We start from the raw sequence: 23,942 nt of genomic DNA on the forward strand, positions 1-23,942 counted from the left end.
CAGGTCCCAGTAAAGAGGGATTTAAAAGACCCATTTTAAGCTCAGAAATGGGATAAGCATACAGTTTTCTAAAACGTTTAGAAATGGTCCAGAAACGTTTAGAAATGGTTTAGTTAAGTAAATAGTAACGATTTGAGATATAACAAGATTAAGCTTAACTTTTCTTAAAATTAATTTTCTCTTTTTTGCTATTTTAATTTTCCTCTTTTTTGTGTGAACTGTTTTACTTTGAAACTTAACTAAACTTTTAAAAACGAAAATATTTGTCTGTGGAATCATTCCTGTTCGTCAGGCTTTTGCTGAATCCTATTTTTGAGTTGAAGCTGCTGAACTTTGGTAATTTTGGGAAAACGCAGCTACAGAGACCAAAAACAAAAAGAGAAAAATACGAAAAAGCACACAGAAAGTTCTGTACAGGTATGTTTGAGATATAGTATGTTTATGTGTAGTTTGAAGAAAATGTCAAAATCAGGACCTAATTGGTAGTGGTTTAATAAGGATTTTTTTTTATCTTATAATAAAATATAATCGTTAGAGTTGTGTAATAATTTGTTATTTAAGCAATATAATTTTAGTAAAATGTATATTTAGTTCCTTTTTTTTAATTTCTGTCACGTTTCCGTAAAACTTGTACGTACAGCAAGGAGAGTTTTTCTCATAAGCATCATTTATTTTCTCACATTTATGTACAAACTGTATAATTAAAAGGTCTAAACATTTTAAAACAAGTTATCAACACCTGATTTATAATTATAGAAACACATTTAGTGCTCTTAATAACATGGCAGTGTCTGAAAAGCATGATTAATTTTATTTCATTATTGTCGTTTATTGTCATTGTGTTGTAATTTTCAGTTGTTACTTTTTAATTATTTAAAGTTGCTTGTGCAATTTTAGGTTAATGTTGAAATAATGACTACCCGTAATGGCGTACTGAAAAAGGAGAGAGGAAAACAGTTGCCACTGCATGTTTCGCCATTGTACTCCAAAAGACAACTTTTACAGGCAGCTGAAAGAAAACTGAGAACATTTTTTTAATATTTCTGATGAGCCATACCAACTTTTACATTATAATGGGTCAATTGTAGATAAAGTACCTGGAAATGAAAAACCATTTATGTTACAAGATTTTAAGGATGCCATTGGAAAACCATTTAATAGACTTAGCTTTTTCATCTGCACTGAGAAAGAATACAGTGAACTTAGTAAGTAAGAAAGAAATAAGCAGTTATATTTTTTGGCTTTTGTTTTATTCAGATTACAGGATCATTCCTGTATTTCTTAGTTTTCATTATAACAAACATTTTGAGCTTCTTACTTTATTTGACTGTCGCCATATGAAATGTACTTTGATTTTTTTTTATTAAAATGTAATTCCTGATGGCATTGCATTAGATATGATGATCTAAAGACTGAATACTATGGCCTACTACTGTTAATTCTGTATTCAGTTTGTCTCATTGCAAATTGCTTTATGTAAAAATGCATTAAAATATTACTTTTGAACTTTTGTACCAGAGAATAAACTTGAATGTAAATGCAGTTGGGAAAACATAACTAATTTTATTTGTACTCACGTCCAAAGTTGTGCAGTGTGATCTACTGAAAAATAAAGAATTTACCATCCTGTTAAGAATGTACATACTGTATAACTTATTCATTGTGATGGTGACATAATTTGTTGAAGTAGTAATGTCCATATTATGTTCACAAAGTATTTCCTTTTTTTGTAGGTAAGACTGAAGATAATGATAATGAAGTAGTAGTTTAGCCAAAACATTCTGAAGAAGATTCATTGAATGACACACTGGTATTTAATGGTTAACTCGGTCGTATTTTTAAAAGATATGTGATAGAGATTGATTGTTGAAATAACATTAATATGTCTCCTTAATTTTTATATGTGTGTTTTTAAAGTTGTCAATTGTTTACTACTAGTTACATGAGTGATGTCTCTAAAATCATTTAACCTATGTGCATCTTTTTTTACTTTAGTTATGATCCAAACAATACGTGTGTTTTTTTTTTTCTCTCTCTTTCCCAAGCTGTGGTTTCAGAGCTCACCAAACACCACAGCCATTAAGGCCAGCCATGTGAATTCACAGGTAAATTATTATTATTATTATTATTATTATTAACTTTAATTCAGATTAACATATTGGCTTAATTTGTCTATGCTCCAGACATTTCATTTTAAGGCAGAAGTTGCAAGAAATTTCAAGTGATATAAAAGTCAGTTTTATGTAAAAATTGAATTGGTTTTGACACCAGATATATACAATGTATATAAATGTAGCAACATATATGCTTGCTGAATTTATTTTTAGCTAAAAATTAGTTGAATTTCATAATAGCTGTATTCCATCTTTAAACAGTTGAAAGCCTCGTTAACTCGGTATTGCCTCCCTTTTTTTTAGAACCAGATAGATTCATCTAAAAAACAAATGAAGTTTGATGACGGAGCAGCAGCAAAGGATGCAAGTGAAAGTGCTTCCAGTATTGAAAGGGGTCACTGGTACAGGTACTGTCATGCAGAATTAGGGGTTTTCCTCCTTACAGTATATAGCAGTTCATTTGTAAATTAAAAGGTTACAGACATTCATTTTTGCATAAGGACATTAATGGTGATTAATCAAATTAGTCGGTTAAGGTTTACAGGACTCAGAGCTGTAGTGAAAAACATGTGTATTCAAAGAATAGTTAAACTTAACTGTGAAGTTTTTCTCCAAACAAGGCAACAAATGACAAGTAACATGATTTTATCTTAGATGAACTGGTATGATTTCTACATACTGTATAAGAATGAAATGTGTTAATAAAAAGGTTGTTAAATTGCTGTTTTAATGTGTTAAAGTTAAGTACTTTCTAATTATTATGTTTTATGCAAATGACCAGAGTCTAAGGGATCTGTTGTTTATTTTCTTTTGCAGTTTTATTTTTATATATTTAATGTAACAGTTGGATTTTTTTAACCAGGCAAATTTTTGGGGTAATTAGTATAATATAGAATTTAAGATTCCAATGTATATTTTGTTTTACTTCCTGATACAGAGAAATGTTTAAATTATTTTAACAAAGCCATGGGATACTAATACATGTATTTCTTTTATTTAGAAATTATACTGAGGTGTATGCACCGATCCTTATTGAAGATGAAGATAGCACAACAGAACAGGAGTCTGTGGAAACTGTGGAATGGTGAGGTTTAAAGTGGGTTAGGAAATACTTAATATTTATTACACAGTTATATTTAAAATACCACAAATGACTTGCAGCCTATTACCACAGACATTGTTTCAGTCTCTTCCTGATGATGCACATGTGAGGCTGAGGGGTTTAATGAGGGATAACCCCACAGAACTGAACTGCATGAAGTAGGATTGATAATGTTGGGAGGAAGTTGCCAATGTGTCCCTTCCTTCACTCCTGAAGAAACTTCAATTTACTGGTTATTTGTATCATAATATTTATTATATGGTTTTACTGTATTGTCATATTGTACTTTGAGTCAACGTCTCTGCATTTTATACATTGTTTTATGTTTTCTCATGGTATGCATTCAGATTTTCTCTTTGGGATTAAAGAAGTATATCTAATCCAAATGTGTGTGTGCTATTTTAGTCAATTGTTTATTCTTAAATATCTGCCATTCAGAAGGTTAACAGAGCACAGTTTTCCAGTGGAAGAAATTTTGCCTGAACTTGCCAAACAGATTCAGTCTAACAAGGTGTCAAGATTTAATATAAATCGTGGAGATATATGATGGAGCGCTCCGTGGCTTTAGACGAAGCACTTACAATCCCACTTATACTATGTTGGTAAAATTTACTGATGATTCTGGCAATACTGAACATGCAATTGATGCTGGTGGACCAAAAAGAGAGTTTCTTCAGCTCTTAATTCAGGATTTACAGTATCAAAGAATTTTTGAAGGCAAAGAAAATGAAAAATATTTCAGGTGTAATAAAGCAGGTAAGTATACAAGAGTGCAGTTTTAACATGAACAGTGTTTTTTTTTTTTTTGGCTTTGCCCTAATTTGCATAAGCAAGTCATTAAGAAAACTAGAGCCTACATAAATAAAAAAGTATGACTTTTCCAGACCTTTTCCTTGTACTTATGTTTTGTTTTTTAGACTGGGTTTTAACACTTTATCTAATTTCTATCTTACAGAAATTTAACTGGTTTCTGAGACATATTTAAATATTAGCAATATGGAATTTCATTATCTTATGTTTTAACCTACAGAATAAAAGTGACATTTGTTTTACTTTATTGTTTTGTATGTCTGTGTTTAACTTGTATATTCCTTTTAGTAGAACATACTGATTTACAGCTCCTTTTTCTGAAGCCCTTGCCAATGATGTACTTTACCATTGGAAGAATGATTGCTGTATCACTTATCCATGGTGGTCCTGTCCCACAGTTTTTATCTCGTAACCTTGTGAATTACATTGTGGGGACTGGTGAGATTTCTCCATCAATTGAAGATATATCAGATCCTGATATTTACAAGGTGCTCCAAAAGGTATGACTAATATTAAAATATTTTGGGGTGATTGAAAAGATCTCTACCTTATGAATTTTTTTTTTCCTCAATATGGTGTTTTCTGTCATTTTATTCTGTGAACCCACATTGTCCAATTCAAAATCAAAGGTGGAAGCATTAGATACCAGTCAGTTATAGAGAGCACACACCTACCCTTGTTTATTATGGGGTAACAAATAAGAATACCTGCATGTGATATGAGGAATTTGAAGTGCCAGATGCCCCTTCCACATGCACTGATGAAAACGACCAAATTCCACAGCCATTGACTAGACTGGAATACTGTAACTCCCTGTTTTATACAGCAAAGAGGAACCTTTTTAAATACTGCATCACAGTGGCAGGTTACATTTTTGTAGAGAACAGTCTGAAGTTTGTTACATTTTTTTTTTTGGGATGGGGGGTATGGTTCAGTTATTTAAAAAAGTGTTTAATTTACTGTTTCCTTACATTTGTTATTGTATAGGTTTTTGTAATATTGCAAGCGCATGTCTGTGAACATCTGATAACCCAATTGTATATTAAATCCAGATAAAAATGGCATGCTGTCACAACCTTCTGAGAAATACTATAGAAGAAAATGGCAGAATGCTTCTAATAGCAGGATACTTTAACCAAGTTAAAGAAGTTGATGAAAGAGAGAAACTTGTTCAGGATTATCTGGAATGGTACTTTTTTACAAGAAACAGTCAATATATTGTAAGGTAATCTAAATTTTGTGCAACTGAGAATAGTTGGTCCCTTTGCTGTGCCTTTTAAACATTATGTAAAGTGCCAATTTGTGTCCTGACCTTTTTTTCCTTTGCTTCATCACAGATTTAAAGACGGATTATCCACTCTCAATCTACTTGAAAAACTGAAGCAGTATCCAGGTGTATTTGTAAACTGCATGTGCTTTTCTCAAAGTAAGATCAATGCAGAAGCCACTGAAAATATTTTTAAGATAAATTTCAGTGAGGCAGGCAACAGCTGGAGACATGAGGAAGGAAGAACTGCTGTATATTGGGCAGACTACCTCTTGGATATTGAAGGTTAGAAAAAGTAAAATAATATTTTTAACCAATATTATCAGTGCATTTGCCTGTGTTGATATATTTAGCAAGAAATCTGCAGAAGGTGGTAAAAGATATCTTTTCTCCTGGTAAAAAGAAGAATGAAATATTAGTGTATTATACTCACAGTTGCCATAACATGTTTGTAAATGTTAAGATTCTTTATCTAAATAAGGGAGTATTTCAAACATTTTGGGAAAAGTACTACCTTGTAAATGTTTTAAAGTATATTTAAAAAGGTGCAGAGGCCCAAAAACAATGTCTATAAAGTACTTTATTTTTACTTCTCCCTACAGCCTCAGATAAAACTTCAACTTGTGATCCTTCATTAGAAGACATTTTAATGTTTGCAACTGGCCTTCATGCTATACCACCATTAGGACTGCAGGCAAGACCAACAATTTGCTTTCGCCATGATGGGTCACTACTGCCAGTGGCCAACACTTGTGACAAAATCTTAATTCTGCCAATCCATAAAACCTATGATAATTTTAGATTTTATGTTAGTTTTGGAATTTTAAATTCACCAGGTTTTGGCCAGTATTAACCTGAGTCACTTACAGTATATACACATTTCACAGTAATCTACTGTAATGTGCAGTCAGAGACACAGCCTGAAAAGCTTTAACAAAGAGTTAGGAGCTACCATCATCAGAGTGGGGATGTATGCTACATTCGTTTTGCCCAAAAAGAATTGGAGGTGAGAAATCACCCACAAAAAAAGGGAGTAAAGAACCACCTGAGATGAAACAAGCAATCCTGTTTCAGAGAACTAGAAAAAAAAGGCAAGACAGCAAATACGAAGGATTGTTCACTATACCTCTGAATTAAAAATAGAACCCCTGTCACTGCAAGCTCCCCTTTTCTGCTACAGCATTTCATGTCTCTGCCATTGTACGATAGCAGCCTTAATTCTTTACAACTACATCCACTCATGATCCAGTCCTTTCAATATGTGAAATGTAAAGACAGGCTGACAAGCTTCAATTGATTTTAGTTAGTTTTAAAATGTTCAGAGTTCTAAAAAAACTTGAAGTTCTTATATATTTGGATAAATATTTTGGATGCAGTGAATTAGTTATGGATGTAGTTAACTTCAGGTTAACCAAGGCCAACAGTTTCATATTCTGTGTTCTTTAAAATCACAAAACAATGTTTCAGACATTAGACATCATTATAGAAAGTCTACATGTTATGCTTCTAAAGTCAAAAGATTTATGTAAAATATTGAGTTCTCCTTTATTGATTAAGCTAATGTATAATTCTGTAACTTTGGAGTCTACAGTTAAGAAATTATTTGTTAAATTATTTACAAAATGCTTACATGATTGTTGTATGACCCTAGTTCTTCACAATCCTCTTTTATCAAACTGCATTACATTTCATTTGTTTGAGCCAGAGTAATGTACTATACACACATTGGGTACTTAACAGTTTAAAAAATAAATAAATAAAGTTATCTTTACAAATCAGCTATCTCTTTCAGCTTCAAATATAGGTCCAAAGGCTGATTCCCATATATGTGGTGTCTAAAGATTATTTTGCTGTTTTATTAATGTTAAGTATTCCTGGATGGCAGATCTCCACACATGGAAGTTTCTTCACAGTAAGTTGATAGATCCTGAAGACAATTCCAGTTCAGTACATATCCACAATCTCTTGCTTGAAATCTAAGAGCAAGAAAAAAAAACTTTTACAGCTAAAGGGCTGGTTTAGCTAAGGATATTATAAAACAGTCAATATATACTTGTATTACAAACTAACATAGCCATAACTTTTTACATCTAACATTGTATTACTGGTGTGGTAAACTGAATAACTCATTTGGAATTCCTGATGGACAGGATGAGATTCTTGAAGGTCTCATTCTGTGTTGATTCCAGAGCATCTTAGCCTCATTCAAATCTTTCTGAAGAACAGCATGAAATGCAAAGTGCAGCAAACATTGATGCTCATGACTACCATTAAAATGACCATATTCCTTAAGGTTTTCTAAAAGCTCCAACCAAAATTGTGATCTATAAAATAAATGGCAAGAATCAAATATATGAAATGGGAATTAATTTATTTTTGTGACTTAAACTGTATACCTATCAAAGTATTTTTCTCCTCTTTTAGAATATAGTTACTCTTTTAAACCGTTAGTCAATTTTGATATTCCAAAACAATAGTTTGAAATCTGGTTTATACAGACAGTCGCATGTCTTGACAGCAGTGAACACAAGTTCAGAATGTAAATATGATTAATTATTTTGTTGCATGTGACAGCGGAGGGGTTGACACAATTCCCTCATTGACTCCAGCATTCAAGGGTAGAATAACAGCTAGATTCCCACCAGTGTGCATGTTCTCACTTTGAGTGTAACATGTAATTCCTTGAAAAAAGTATACAGTTGCAGTAAATTAGGCACTGCAACCCCCACCCCAATTCCATTAGGTGGGTTTAAGAATGTTGTGAAAATTTATATAAAGGGATGAGAACGAAACAGACGTGTTTAACCACACTGAGACAATGTAGTAAAGATGTAAAAAATCATAATTCTAATAAGGAATTGCAAAAATGTAACCATATTTTAAAATTGTTAATCTATACAATACCTTTGTTTTCTAAAATGTGCCCACCATGATTCGATCCTCTGATTTGTAACAGATGTTCCATAATTGTGACTTCTAGCACCAGAAAAAAGATCAGTATGTTGAGCTCTTAAAGTACACTGCATAGCGGCAATTATACCTTTCTCTGTGCCACAATCCGTTCTTAAACGCATCGGTACAATACCCAAGTCAGATACGCATTTTACATAAAGAGAAGCGATGACAGCAGGATTATTTGTTCGTTGTCCCACAAGTTAACCACAAAATCTTCCCGGAAAAGCCATCCATACATTCACTTATTGCAAAGCCGTACGGTTTCAATTTGTCATAACCATCGACATGCCAAACATAATTTGGTCCTAAAGAATGGTAACTCCTCCTGCAAAATCATCTTCTTCTTCTGGAAAGTGGTCCAGCCGGATTCATCTCCGATATCAGTTTCATTACACTCCGCCTTCTGACACGCAATAAATATTTTTGCTTTAACAGATTAAACATAGTCCTGTATCCAAATAAACGACCAGGTCCTCTGAGCTCCCTCTGAATCGCAGCTTGCAAAACATGCATGCAGAAATAATTACTACGTTTTGATAAGTAATAATGCTTCAGACAGTTTTTTAAAGTACGGAGGCAGATGGTTATTCCGTGAGGAGTTTTCAGAAAGTCCAAAATCACCTCATCCGGGTAACCTTTGTTGAAGTATCTCTAAGGTGTTTTTCACTTGGTCCATTGATAATTCCTGTTATATACATATATATGAAATATAAAACTTCAAACAATATGCGCATATAAACTATTTTATTACGTAAATGAATGAATGACTTGAAAAGATTTCGTCCTTACCTTTTTTTTCGCCATCCTCTATGTGAGATAGACATTCCAAAGATCTGCCACACTCCGGGCAAAACGACGGCTTTCTTTCTAGGGCTGTCCCGCAAAACGGACAAAACATATCTGCACTAAAAAGTGACAGAATGCCAGGATGAGATTTAATATCATGCTAGGCATCCATCTTCTCCTCGTAACACATACTGGCCGATTTAAATAAAGACGGAGACTTACTATTGTAAAAAGTAAAGACAACACAGCATGAAGGGTTGGGGTTTCCGGCCCCGTATACTGTCGTAACAAAAAAATACTCTTTACAAAACTATTTCTCAGGTCAGAATACAAACAAAACATTTGCTTATGCGCCGACGTCTGTACACGCGTCGGCGCCATTTTATACAGGCGGAGCCGGAAGTGGAGGACTGCTGGGAAGGAGGCGTGAGGGATGACGGGGATCTGTGACGTCAGACAAGATGGCGGAGGGAGGGCGGAAGTGGACGCGGTGCGGTCAGGTTATGGTGGCGGAGCGTCTTTTTTCCTGAAAGAGAAAGCAGAAAGGTTAGTACCCCGCCATTCCCTAGCGACAAACGTCCTTCGAAGTACTTTCGGGTCCGCCCGCGGCCTCCTACTCGCCCATGCGTGACACGACCCCCCCCTCAGCCCAAGACCATCCGGTCGGGCGGACCTAACCGAGAGGTCGTGGATGCGGGAGAGGGCATCGGCGTTGGCCTGAAGGCGCGCGGCGATAAGTGACCGTGAACTTATAGGGCTGCAAGTCCAGGAACCACCTGGTGACCCGCGGATTCGACTCCTTGTGAAGGGACATCCACTGAAGCGCAGCGTGATCAGTCACCAGCGTGAATTCGCGACCCAACAGATAATACCGGAGATAAGTCACGGCCCACTTAATGGCCAGGGCTTCCCTCTCCACCGCCGCGTACCTGGTCTCTCGGTCCAACAATTTCCGGCTAAGGTACATCACGGGGTGTTCGACACCATCAATGCTTTGGCTCAACACGGCGCCGAGGCCTGTGTCCGAAGCGTCGGTCTGGAGGATAAAGGGTAGCGCAAAATCTGGGGTCTGCATTACCGGTGCCGACGTAAGGGCCTGTTTTAGGTCACTAAATGCGTGTTCTGCTCTGTCGTCCCATACCACATGCAGGGGCGCCCTTCTTTGTCAAACTAGTCAAGGGTGCTGCCCTTCGGAGAAACGGGCACGAACGGTGGTAGTACCCCGCTAGCCCCAAGAAAGCTTGCACCTGTCTCTTGGTATTCGGACGGGGCCATTCCAGGATGTCTTTGACTTTGGAACACTGGGGCCTCACCTGTCCTCGTCCCACAAGGTAGCCTAAATACTTGGCCTCCTTTAAGCCAAAGAAACACTTACGGGGGTTAATGCGGAGGCCGGCTTTAGCCAGTGTCGCGAGGACAGCCGAGAGCTGCAACAGATGTTCCTCCCAGGTGCCGGAATAGATGACGACGTCATCCAGGTAGGCGGCACTATAGGACCGGTGGGGCTTCAGCACTCTATCCACCAGGCGTTGAAAGGTCGCAGGGGCCCCGTGCAGCCCAAATGGGAGGACCTTGTATTGCCAGTGTCCGCTAGGGGTGCTAAAGGCAGTTTTTTCTTTTGCAGAAGCCGTTAAGGAATTTGCCAATACCCTTTTGTCATATCAAGAGTAGTCAGATATCGAGCCGCACCCAGCCGCTCGAGGAGGTCGTCAATGCGGGGCATAGGGTAGGCATCGAACTTGGAGACCTGGTTCAGACGTCTAAAGTCGTTACAGAATCTCCAAGACCCGTCCGGCTTAGGAACGAGGACAATTGGGCTGGACCAGGGACTGTGGCTCTCCTCGATGATGTCCGAGTCCAGCATCCGCTGTACCTCCAGTTACACCTCGGCACGTTTTGCCTCCGGGAGTCTGTATGGCCTCCCGGACGACTACTCGGGCTCTGTGACTATATTGTGGGCAATCAGCGCAGTCCGACCTGGGGACTCGCTCACCACCTCGGGGATGGCGAAGATGGCCTGGGTAATCTCCTGCCGTTGTATGGGCGTTAGCTCGTCGCCGAGGTTAAGGGCAACCGTGCTAGCGAACAGGGAGAGGGATCTATGTGTTTCGGGAGTTTCCTCCCGCTCCTTCCATGGCTTTAACAAGTTAACATGATAGATCCTCTCGCTCGGTCGACGATTAGGTTGCTTGACTAAATAGTCGACGAGCCCCTTTCTTTCCTTAACCTCGTATGGCCCCAGCCAGTGAGCTAGTAACTTGGAGTGGGAGGTGGGAACGAGTACCATAACTCGATCCCCCGGGTGGAACTCCCGGAGGACGGAGTTGCGGTTATAGCATCGGGCCTGCGCTGCCTGCGCACGAGCCACGTGGTCTTTGAGGAGAGGCCTGATTTTGGTGAGCCTGTCGCGCAGTTGCGCTACATATTCCAGTATGTTAGAGGAGGGAAGGGCCTCGGCCTCCCAACCTTCTTTTAGGATATCCAATAGTCCCAGGGGTTGTCGCCCATATAACTCTTCAAAAGGGGAGAAGCCCGTAGAGGCCTGGGGTACCTCCCGGTAGGCAAAAAGCACAAGGGGAAGGAGTTGGTCCCAATTCCTGCCATCAGCGCTGACTACCTTGCGAAGCATCTGTTTAAGCGTCTGGTTAAAACGTTCTACCAGACCGTCTGTTTGGGGGTGGTAGACAGACGTCTTTAGGTGCTTTATTCTCAGTAATCTGGCAACCTCCCTGAACGTTTCTGAGGTGAAGGGGGTACCCTGGTCCGTGAGGACGTCTTTAGGGATACCCACTCACGAGAAGAGGTTAACAAGTTCCCGTGCGATGTTTTTGGTGGTAGCGGAGCGCAGGGGAACCGCCTCCGGGTATCGGGTCGCATAATCAACCATGACCAATATATACTTGTGGCCACGGTTGGAGGGCTCCAGAGGTCCTACTAAGTCGACCCTATCCGGTCAAAGGAACATCTATCAGGGTATCGGGGCGAGAGGAGCACGGTCCCTCCTAGGAATCTGGCGAATCTGGCAGTCCGGACAGGACTGACAGAAGCGCCGGACCTCCTCGTTGATCCCGGGCCAGTAAAACCGGAGTTTGATCCTCTCCAGTGTTTTCTCGGCCCCGAGGTGGGCGCCCAAGAGGTGTGTGTGAGCCAGTTCGCATACCTCCCGCCGGAAGGTACGCGGAACTAGCAGCAGCTTCCGCACCTCGCCCTCGTGAGTTGCCACCCGATACACCAGATCATTTTCCAAGACAAATAAGGGGCCACGTGGTATGGAGCCGTCCGCTTGTGAGCTGCCCGGCAGAACAATCGCATTCCTGGCAAAGCGCAGGGAATCATCATTCCATTGCTCCCTCTTAAATGAGGCAGGCGTGGAGCGAAATTGGTGGTCTAGGCCGTCCAGGGGATCTAACAAAGGACTGGGGGGTTGCGCTCCTTGACTCGTCCCTTCGCCGGTGGGAGGTCTCGGCTCAGGGCGCGTGGCGAGAAACCGCCCTTGTGCCTGCGCCATTTTGGCTTGCCCTAGTGCATGGCGTGGAGACGCGGGAAGGGTGCCTTGTCCCTCCATAGCCAGACCCAGTGAGGCCCCAGGAGTGGTGCGTGGCTTACCGCTTTCCTTTGCGACCAGTCTTGTCCCAGGATCACTGGAAAGGGGGATTCGGGCAACACCGCGACCGTCAGTTTGGACAAATCCCCCCTCCAGGAAAGATAGCATGCTGCGGAACGGTAAGCCCTGGTCTCTCCGTGTACACAAGTGACCCGTACATGTTTGTTTAGCCACTGTCGCGGTAAGACATACGGCGGCGACAATGGTTATGTTGCTGCGGAGTCGAAGAGCCACCACCGAGTGCCCGTTTACTAACACCACTCCCGTGTTCGGACTTGCCAAGGGGTGCGGCGGAGTACAGTACCTTTCCGCCGAGGTCCAGGTGCAGTCCATCGGCTCCATGGGGGGGTTCAGCGGGCAGGATGGTAGCAGGTGGCCGGTCTCCCCACACTTGTAACAGCGCGGAGAGGCCGGCTTTTCTCGGGCTCTGGGAGGTGCTTCTGCAGCGCGTCGAGAGGGCTCGGGGGTGGCCGCCCGTCCCGGCCGGTTCCCGCGAGCTAGCCGTTCTGCCCCCCCGGCTCGGAAGACCGCGAGCTGGCGCTCTAGGACTTCCAGGAGTCCTGGCATATCCGTATATGGGTGGCGCCCGAACCTGCTGGCGAGGGGCGGGCAGTGCGTTGACCAGGCCCTCACAGGCCACTTGTTCAGCGACCGTCGGGCTTGGGGCCCTCGGGCGTAGCCACCGACCCATTTTGCCCCAGAAGTCGAAGGCCTGTGCTCGGGCGGCTTCCGGGTCGAACTGCCAGCCCGCCATTCACTCGCCTGCTGGCTCGGCGTAATGCCGTAGCGCGCCAGGATCTCCCGTTTCAGGAGCTTATAGTCCGCGGCCTCCTCCTCAGGGAGGTCATAATAGGCCCGCTGCGCGGGCCCCTTTAGGTAGGGCGCCAGAAGGGACGCCCACTCGGACCGCTGCCACTCGTTCCGGGTGGCCGTCCTCTCAAAGATCCCTAGGTATGACTCGATGTCGTCCGCCTCCGTCATCGGTACAAGGGACGGAGGTTTCGGACGAGGCGGTTCGGCCCTTACCCTCTCGGCTTCCGCGAGTTTCGCCTTCGCGGCCTCCAGCTCCCGGGTAGTAGTAGCCTGTGCTTGCTGCAGGGACTGGATCTGGGCATTCATGCCCTGCAGCACGGTGTTGAGGTCCTGCCTTTCAGTCATTCTTCAGTGCAGTTATCCTGCCGGTTACGCCACTGTAAAAAGTAAAGACAACACAGCATGAAGGGTTGGGGTTTCCGGCCCCGTATACAGTCGTAACAAAAAAATACTCTTTACAAAACTATTTCTCAGGTCAGAATACAAACAAAACATTTGCTTATGCGCCGACGTCTGTACACGCGTCGGCGGCCATTTTTATACAGGCGGAACCGGAAGTGGAGGACTGCTGGGAAGGAGGCGTGAGGGATGACGGGGATCCGTGACGTCAGACAAGATGGCGGAGGGAGGGCGGAAGTGGACGCGGTGCGGTCAGGTTATGGTGGCGGAGCGTCTTTTTTCCTGAAAGAGAAAGCAGAAAGGTTAGTACCCGCCATTCCCTAGCGACAAACGTCCTTCGAAGTACTTTCGGGTCCGCCCGCGGCCTCCTACTCGCCCATGCGTGACACTATACTTACCACTAGCGCTCCCAATTTCGAAATCCGTTCGAACGTACAGATTTTTTTTTCTTAATCACGCCGCGAGCCCACAATCAATCAACAATCAATCAACATTTATTTATATAGCACATATTCATACAAAAAAATGTAGCTCAAAGTGCTTTACAAAATGAATAGAAAAATAGAAGACACAATAATAAATAAACATAAGTCAACATTAATTAACATAGAATAAGAGTAAGGTCCGATGGCCAGGGTGGACAGAAAAAACAAAAACTCCAAAGGCTGGAGAAAAAAATAAAATCTGTAGGGGTTCCAGACCAAGAGACCGCCCAGTCCCCTCTGGGCAATCTACCTAACATAAGTCAAACAGTCCTCTTTGTATTTAGGGTTTTCATGGAAGGACCTGATGATGATGGTCACGTAGACTTCTGGCTTTCAGTCCATCAATGTTGGTGCATCATGATGCTTTGAGTAGGTGGTGGTGGCGCAGGCCGCCACCACAAAGAAACCGGAAAAATAAACAGAAGAGAGAGTAGGGGTCAGTATGGGTTTTGGAGCCACTGTGAATAGTTATTATGAAGAATTGAAGATACAGAGTATCAGTATTAAGTTAAAGTGAAGTTATAAAAAGGCCATGTTAAAGTAATGTGTTTTCAGCAGTGTTTTAAAGTGCTCCACTGTATTTGCCTGGCGAATTCCTACTGGCAGGCTATTCCAGATTTTAGGTGCATAGCAGCAGAAGGCCGCCTCACCACTTCTTTTAAGTTTAGCTTTTAGAATTATAAGGAGACACTCATTTGAAGATCTAAGGTTACGATTTGGAATATAACGTGTCAGGCATTCCGATATATAAGATGGAGAGAGATTATTTAAGGCTTTATAAACCATAAGCAGTATTTTAAAGTCAATCCTGAATGACACAGGCAACCAGTGTAGTGACATCAAAACTGGAGAAATGTGTTCGGATTTTCTTTTCCCAGTTAGGATTCTAGCAGCTGCATTCTGCACTCGTTGCAAATGATTTATGTCTTTTTTGGGTAGTCCTGAGAGGAGTGCGTTACAGTAATCTAGTCTACTGAAAACAAAAGCGTGAATTAATTTCTCCGCATCTTTCAATGATATAAGAGGTCTAACTTTAGCTATGTTTCTTAAGTGAAAAAAGTGGTCTGATGAATATGCGATTTAAAATTCAGATTACAGTCAATTTTTTACTTCCGCCTTAACTTTTAATCCTAGTGCATCAAGTTTATTTCTGATAACCTCACTGAATCCATTATTCAAGACACAAGACACTCTACCGCACAACGCAAACACAACGTATAACTGTGAAAGGAAAGATTAGCTGTAGACCTTCTTAAATTAGAAAGTGTTACTTTAATCAATCTTAATCTCTTTATACCAGTAACAGAAACTTTATAGGCTGCACTAAACTTCGTCAGGATCACGGAATTTCGTTACCCACGCTTCCTTGGCTTTTCCGCCCATTTCACACACCCCACCGCCCCTCCCCTGCGAGGTCATTTCCGTTTTGACTTTCTTTTAGTTTGTGTTTTCAATTTTTTATCTGCATGTTCAGTGTCGGATTTAGACTTGATAAGGCCCTAAGCTATTTGAGACATGGGGCCCTTTATAAGTATATATGACTATTGCTCACTCGGACAATTTGTTTTGGGGGCCCCCAAGAAGGTGGGGTCCCTAAGCTATAGCTTGTGTAGCTTATACGTAAATCCTGCACTGTGCATGTTCAATATTTTGTTTGCACTTTCACTTTTTCACTTGCGTTTTCTCTTTTTTTTTGCGCTTTCATTTTAATTTGCATTTTTATTTTTTTGCTTGTGCTTTCAGTTTTTAATTTGTGTTTTCAATTTTTTATTTGCTATTTTCAATTATTTTAATTTGTGTTTTCAATTGTTTGTATGTGTTTTTTTACATTTTTTTGTACTTTCTGTATTTTTGTTGTTTTTATTTTTATTTGTCTTTTGCCCTTCAGGGCCACCGTAGGTGAACCAAGGCAGTAGGCAGAACAAGAAGTGTACACTTTATTAATGTTTGAACTCTGTGAGTGAATATCTACTGTGTTTATGTTTTTAACAGTTACAGTGAAGTAGAAGAGTCTGGCCGTGTTATGGAGCTGCAGTTAAAGAAGAAGGAAGAAGAGATGTGTCCTCCTGCCCGCTCTTCTAGAATCCTTCATCTAAACCTTTGCTCTGATCTGCTGTGCCTTTGCCAAGTGATCACGAGGTATTGGACTATTCTAATTTTTTTTTTTCTTCTGAAAACTGGCTCGGTCTCATTACACTGATTGTCTGTCTCACGTAGAACTGATTTCAAGGTTCTATTAAATAATTAGAAGTCTCTTAGTATTTTAGACCCTGCCAGTATTTTGGAGTGTCTGCTCGCAACATTTCTTTTCTCAAACGTTGATTTGCTTTTTATTCCAAGATCAACCATAAAAACCAGCAGCTTTCTGTACTCATGCAACAAAATCTGGATTGCTTTGCCAATACTGTAGAGAAGTGCCAGGCTACAAATGTCGATCATTCCAAAATTTCTATATGGCTTTTTCTTATTTACTTGCATTGGTTGTACTAGATTAGAAATGGTACTGTGTACAGTGTGTAAGATCTGCACTGGGTAGTAACTTCTGCTGTGTTTCTCTGTTGTCTTTTTCCAGTTTATTGCAATGGTGCCCCTTGCATCTCCACTGTCTGTTACATCAACTCAAACTGCCTATGATGCCGGAGAGAAGAAAAGTTCACAAGTCGTCCTGGAATGGAATTGTGATTAGACTGAGACGACCACAATTATGTATGCTGGGAAGTGCAGAGGGGGCTGTGTAGGTTTTGGCTTGGGACCCCGAGAGGTTTATTATCTCTGGCAACCTTGAAAGCTGCAAGCTTGTCTTTGTCCCTGGCCATTTGACCAAACAGTGTATTTATTACAAGGACGAGGACCCATCAATTTGCTTCTTATTTACTTTTACAATGCCTTAAATTTTCGTTGAAACTGTATAATTTTGTATAACAATTTGAGCTACACTTGTAAGCAAAGGTGATACTGAAATATTATTAGTAAACAAATGTTAAGGGACAGATCAGGAAAAATGTCAGTTTAAATAGAATACATTTTTATGGCATATTGCTGGATAATAAGTCTTTGACTCTGAGTAGTATCTTGTTCATAAAGCTAAAGTAGCATTTTTCCTTTTTTGACAAATTTAATCATTCACTTTTACTGTGTTCAAAACCTTGTCTAACATTTTTTTAATACCAAGGTAATAATCTGTAAATATATTTGTGTTCCCTTTCTCTAATAGTTTTTAACACCTCCCCATTGTTGCCCATTATCATTGTATTTGAGTTCTAGTTAAATGCATTTACCATTTATACATGTTTATGATTACTGAATTTTCTACTCATATATATATTGTGGTCCCCGGCCGGGGCTGGAGCCTGGCCGGGACGCCCAGGAGGACGGAGGAGGACTTGTGCCTCCTCCAGACCGTGAGGGGGCGTCCATCCTGGTTATTTTGGGGGCCTCGGGTAAAGGGCTTGGAAGCCCAGCCCTGTAGGGACCCGTGGCCACCGCCAGGCGGTGCCCCGGTGCCTGAGGAACCCTGGAGCCCAGCACTTCCGCCACACTAGGAAGTGCTGGGGAGAAGAAGACAGGAGACACCTGGACGGCTTCCGGGTGCACAGCCGGCACTTCCACCACACAGGGGTGTGGCCAGAACTGATTGCCGGGAAGCAGCTGGAGCCCATCCGGGTTCCCATTTAAGGGGCCGCCTCCCTCCAGTCGGTAGTGGATGTCGGGTGGAAGAGGACAGAGCTGGAGAGAGGACGGGAGGCGGCCAAGAGAGACAGGCACAGTGACTAAGAGGCCTGGACATTGGGGAATCGGTGCTGGAGGCACTGGGGTGTGAGTGCACAAAAAACTTGTAAATATTGTAAATAAACGGTGTGTGGTGGAACTATGTTGTCCATCTGCCTGTGTCCGGGTCCAAGTCCACAATATATATATATATTTGTGTGTGTGTGCAATTTTTTTTGACAAACATTGTTCAATGATATTTCACTTTTGTTATTTTTAAACATACCATTTATTTATTCAATAAAAAAGGTATGAAAAAGTGTATTGTATTTCCTTTTTTAAAGTTTTAAAAATGAACTGGCTCTGTATCAATATGGGTGAATAAAGCCATTCACATGAGATGAATCTGCACACAAACAATGGTGTGTTATGTTGAATAAACTTGTAAGAAAGAATGTCACTGCCCTCTGTCCACATGGTATTTGTCATAAACTGAACTATTTCATGCTGTTTAAATTATGCTCAGTTAGTGGAGAATATTTTATTTTACAGCTGTTAAATTCAGTTCTGTTTTATTGTCTTAAAAGGTAAGTTTAGTTTCTCGGGGTGGTTACAGAGACACCTTGAAACAATATTCAAAACACATTACTAAAAACAAACCTATTATAAATATGAACTACAGCAGCAATCACTTGCTGTAAAAAAATTTAAGTGATAGCAGCACACTCACTTAAGTCTGTGGATGTAAAATTAAACTTCTTTGTTAGATCAATAGCCGTTGGAATAAATGATTTTAACCGGTGGCTTTATACTCTTGATTCCTTCAGCATCTGACCTGATTGCACAACTGAGAATGAATTAAATAATCTGAAAAAGTGGACAGTCACAGTTAACACTAAGGGGGACAGTCAGCACAAAGCAATGCAACACAGTGTTAATTCTTTTTTGTTGAAAAAGGACCATTTATTTCTATGAAACTGGTTGGCAACATTAGGTTTTGTAAACCTGATGCCTTAAGGCAAATGGCAATTTTATTAATAACTACGCTGTAAAAAAAAAACAACTTCAAAAATGATAATTGAGCTAAACAGTTCATTAAAATGTTGAATCAACTTTAAAAAATAATTAAATTCAGTGTTTTTAGCTTTGTGTTATGGGAATGTGCGAAAGAAAGTTTGGTGAACTTAATAATTTACGTTTATAACTGGTTTTGATACTCCACCATATTGTGCATGCTCATTGCATTCTTTGATGCTCTCATTTTACGAGCCATTTTGGTTTAGGGCAGGGGTGTCGAGCTCCGGTCCTGGAGGGATGCAGTTGGTGCAGGTTTTCATTCTAACCATCTCCTTTTGGTAGTGACCAGTTTTTGCTAATTAACTTATTTTGCCTTTGTTTTAATTGACATGACTCAGACCCCTTTGTTGTTTCTTTTTCCTTAATTAGCAGCCAAACAATAAGGAGACACAAAACAAGCCACCACATGACCAGCTAACCTGTGCTCATTGCACAATAGCTGAAAATAAAGAAAAGTGAAAGTCTCAGTAAAACTGAAAATCAACAGTTCTGGAAATGTCTGCTGTGGCAGAATGAAAGCAGCAACAAGCTATGGAATTAAATGACGGGTTTAATTAACAGCAAGAATCGGCATCTCATTAAGAAACTGGTTTGAGTGAAGATGGTTGGAGTTTGAATCCCCAGTTTAATTGGTCATCAGCTCGTTTCATGTCTCATTCCTGTTTGGTTGTCATTTAATGAAGAAAAGAATCAATTCAGGGGACTGAAGCCTTAAAAACAGGGCTAAAGAATTGATAAAGAATTATCAGTGAAAAATGGTCATTTATTACGAAAAGGGTTAGAATCAAAACCTGTTGCCACTGCGGCCCTCCAGGTCTGGAGTTCGACACCCCTGGTTTAGGGTAATTTCCCGCTAAAGTAAACGTCGTTACTTTCTCCATCGCCTTTTTCTTCAGTTTCTCCGAGAGAAAAGCGCTCAACAAATTCTTTATCAGATTGAAACGACAAGCAGATATATTTAGGCTTAATAAGGTAAGGTTACATTGATCTGCTTAAGTCACGCGTTATATAAACCATTTTGATGAATATATATGTAGGACTTAATAAAGACTAAAGTTAAAAGTATTCGGTCTGTTTGATATGGTTTTCCCCATGTAGGAAGTTTAGTTCCAGTTTGTTTTACAAATGTTGAATTTCTCCTATTTAGTACAGTGTTATTTATCACTTCGAAGGGTGTTCGAGTGTGAGCACTCTTGAGAGACGTAAAGTTCTCTTGTAGAAAACGTGGCCTCCCGCACTTAACTCTAAACGGTTTGAAATTCGGACTTTGAAGCTTCATGTCTCCGAAATGAAAATAAGTGTTATTAAAACCAATTGTAGACAAATCGACATTTTACCAAAACATGTTTACAGGAGTTACTTTTTCCAGAAATGTTCCTGTTTTTGTAAAAATAAACAATCGTTCTCAAAACGCAATAAAAGTACGAAAATTGTGTAAAATACACAAAATCGCCACCAATATATATAATACAAGTTGTGAATTTTGCATTTCCATTTTTTTGTGAACGTTAGTGATTATTTTTAAATCAACTAGCACTCTTCAAGATTTGACGTGATGACAAAAGAATGGTGAAATGTGACCAGGGTGAAAAGAAAACATTTCCGCTTCTGTCGGAAATGCATGCTCACATTGGCGCGCTCCGGTTTGTATGTACATTTCGGTGAAGACGAAAAAGATACCGGGCATGGGGAATGTGCAGAGGGTTTGTTAGTAAAATAGATTTCATCTGGCTTTATTTTCTGGGATGAATCCCAACTGCATTTTTGCCAAATTCGGATCGTCACTTTGTTGTTTCCTGACTGTCTCTGGGCTAGCATATTCCATGGTTATGGAATAGTTTTCCACCGTCGTTGAGATTGGCAGAATCTTCGGGTGTCAAGTGGGACGCATCTGTTCCGTAATGACTTTTGGTTAGTTCTGTCATCTGAGGGTTATTTATCTACTATTTTTTTGATAATCCATTTTATTACAAGTTTTACATTGCTTTGTGACTTGTCTAAAGAGAAAAGCCAAGCAAAATGACACCTTTTATTGGCTAACTAAAAAGATTACAATATGCAAGCTTTCGAGGCAACTCAGGCCCCTTCTTCAGGCAAGATGTAATCTACTGACTTGTCTAAATAATTTTTTACTTTTACTGTTTCATTTTTAAAATAACGCATAATTTACGTCAACTACGTAAAGGCAGACAGCAACCCAGTACAGGAAAAAAGCTTACAGCATCCGGGGATCCCAGGCAGCCTCCCATCCACGTACTGGCAGAGCGCATGCGTATTTAACCTCGTAGATCAAACTACATCGGGTGCTTTTACACTGGTATGGCGTAAGCAAAGCTGCGCTTCATAATGCTGGTTATATATTGAAGATCGGGGTGGAGCGCTTCCATTGGAAAGAAAAAAGATGCATTTCAAAGGCATACACTGATGTTCAGGTTGAGTATAACAGTAATGAATAAAAGCGTACAGCATTCGATGTTGCAAGGCGGTCTAACAGCCACGTATACTGGGCGAACCGTGCATCTTGAACTTCCTAGATCAGACGCTTTCAAACGGGTATGGCCATAATCAACAGTAGCGCTCCATAATGGTGGTTATAAATTGAAGTTCGGGTGGGTCGCTAACAATGGAAAGAATAAAGATGCAGTTCCCAGGCATACGCTGATGGTCAGGTGGCGTACTTACAGTACAGGAAAAAAGCTTACAGCATCCGGGCATCCCAGGCAGCCTCCCATCCAAGAACTGGCAGAGCGCATGCGTATCTAACCTCGTAGATCAAACTACATCGGGTGCTTTTACACTGGTATGGCCGTAAGCAAAAGCGGCGCTTCATAATGCTGGTTATATATTGAAGATCGGGGTGGAGCGCTTCCATTGGAAAGAAAAAAGATGCATTTCAAAGACATACACTGATGTTCAGGTTGAGTACAATAGTAATGAATAAAAGCTTACACCATTCGATGTTGCAAGGCGGTCTACCAGCCTCGTATACTGGGCGAACTTTGCGTCTTTAACTTCCAAGATCAGACGCTTTCAAACTGGTATGGCCATAATCAACTGCAGCGCGCCATAATGCTGGTTATAAATTGAAGTTCGGGTGCGTCGCTAACAATGTACAGGATAAAGATTCAGTTCCCAGCCATGCAATGATAGGCAGGTGGCGTACTTACAGTACAGGAAAAAAAGCTTAAGGCATCCGGGGATCCCAGGCAGCCTCCCATCCAAGGACTGGCAAAGCGCATGCGTACACTGTAAAATATTGCTGTAAATTTACAGTCAGTTTCCTACAGTATTTTCCTGTATTTTCTTTACACAGTAACATACTGTAATGTTTTAAAGTATTGCTGTATATTTACAGCAGATAACTGTTTTCAATGCTTTTCTCCCTAAATACAGTAACATACAGTAACATACTGAAAATACGGTAGCATACTGGACAAGCAATGCATTCTGGGATTGGTTTGTGAGGAGGAGGTGTACGCTGAGCTGAGATTTAAGATCAGTAACATTAGAACTTTTAAGAGTACTCTTACGTACTGCTAATTAGGTTATAGCTTATCATTTATCACCCAGCCTATTCAGTTAATTTATTTTTGATAGTATTTTTTTGCACTTTACATTGTTGAACTGCATTTGGTGTTTGGTGTTTGTGAAGCGGGAGAACGTGTCGGCAACAGAATAGAAAGATCCAGAAACAATTTGTTGCGGTTTTGACTTGGTGAGCCTCTTTCTCTTTTGCTTTATATTTTTTTTTTTTTTTTTTTTTTTTTTTTGTCTTCGTTAGCGAGTTGGTTAGTTATTCGTTTTACAATTGTTTCACGCTGTCGGCCATCTTGTTTGTACATGTGCAGTTAGTTTGTACTTAGCAAGGTATCGTATAGCTTTTAGAGCCCGCACAACCATTTCTCCCTGCTCGTAAAGTGGAAAGCCCTCTTGTCCAGTTAATATTTAAACACTATCTTTATTTTTAACTTGGCACAAAGTGCTGTGTCTATACGTTTTGGGCCAGTAGGTCATGAGACCAAATAAATTTATTCTAAAGTAAAATGGGACATTTGGCATTGTAAAATAACGTAGATGTTATAATTCAACATCATTTTACATGTAAGGCATCCAGTACACGAGTTTGAAACTAATTTAACTCAGGAAACTTTAAAGTTTGTCAAAGCAGTAGTGGAAACTTAGCCGTTAGTTGCAAGTTGTCAGGAAAGCAACATAATAAAAGCAGCGAGTGTTTTTTTTTTTTTATCTCGACTTGTTAGATTATACAACTGATCCAAAAATGCTGCAGTGTCAGTTCTGTGATCGTGCTTTTCAATCAATATTGTTATTTAGTCAGCATATGAAAATCCATAGTCATGTTCCTAATACTGCTTTTAAATGTGGCATTCCAGATTGCTGTAGGTCCTTCAAAAAGTTTGCAGCTTTCAAGTCCCATATATACAGAGACCATAACAGGGGGGCTGCAAAGCGGGATGTAACACAGACAGACCTAGGACTTCATGCTTTAAACTTAGTCTGTTACATTTCTTTGTGCCAAGCAAAATTTAGCGATTTAAAAAGCTTCTTTGCTCACTTGAAGTCTCACATTAAAGAAGGAACCGTAGTATCTTGCCTATTTAGATGTAATAAAAGATTTTCTGTGATATCCACATTTTCCTCTCATTTATCCAGAAATCATCGAAATTGTTCAGTGGAAAGGCTCGGTCACAACATTCTGGAGGCAAATGTTCCAGGGCAGATGTGCACATCTTATAGTGATGTGGATGAACACTTGAGTACGCAGTGTGAGGTTGATATAGACTCTGTTGATGGTGCCAAGGAG

The 23,942-nt window shown here is 40.4% G+C and overlaps 1 protein-coding gene across 4 annotated transcripts; it reads left to right on the forward strand.

Moving 5' to 3' along the window:
- Positions 1-344: 344 nt before the first annotated feature.
- On the forward strand, positions 345-7,087 carry LOC120523526 (G2/M phase-specific E3 ubiquitin-protein ligase-like). 4 transcript variants are annotated; one of them, XM_039744924.1, is made up of 8 exons: positions 345-417; positions 898-2,105; positions 2,418-2,521; positions 3,115-3,198; positions 4,318-4,526; positions 5,079-5,251; positions 5,364-5,578; positions 5,896-7,087. In XM_039744924.1, exons 3-8 carry the CDS (start codon positions 2,455-2,457, stop codon positions 6,144-6,146), a joined length of 999 nt encoding a protein of 332 aa, XP_039600858.1. In that variant the 5' UTR covers positions 345-417; positions 898-2,105; positions 2,418-2,454; the 3' UTR covers positions 6,147-7,087. The 4 variants fall into 4 exon arrangements, with proteins under 4 accessions (XP_039600858.1, XP_039600860.1, XP_039600859.1 ...); XM_039744926.1 differs by lacking the exon at positions 345-417 and having other exon boundaries at positions 505-1,810; positions 2,046-2,105; XM_039744925.1 differs by lacking the exon at positions 345-417 and having other exon boundaries at positions 505-1,205; positions 1,734-2,105.
- Positions 7,088-23,942: the final 16,855 nt, after the last annotated feature.

Source organism: Polypterus senegalus, chromosome 2, assembly GCF_016835505.1.
Source record: "Polypterus senegalus isolate Bchr_013 chromosome 2, ASM1683550v1, whole genome shotgun sequence".
Lineage (NCBI taxonomy): Eukaryota > Metazoa > Chordata > Cladistia > Polypteriformes > Polypteridae > Polypterus > Polypterus senegalus.

What these genes read in the sequence shown, in the direction of transcription:
- LOC120523526 (XM_039744924.1), top strand. Translation starts at nt 2,455, where the DNA reads ATGACGGAGCAGCAGCAAAGGATGCAAGTGAAAGTGCTTCCAGTATTG. An exon ending in TTTACAAGGTGCTCCAAAAG is followed by an intron (nt 4,527 to 5,078) that starts GTATGACTAATA and finishes TATTAAATCCAG; the next exon opens with ATAAAAATGGCATGCTGTCA. An exon ending in CTACCTCTTGGATATTGAAG is followed by an intron (nt 5,579 to 5,895) that starts GTTAGAAAAAGT and finishes TTCTCCCTACAG; the next exon opens with CCTCAGATAAAACTTCAACT.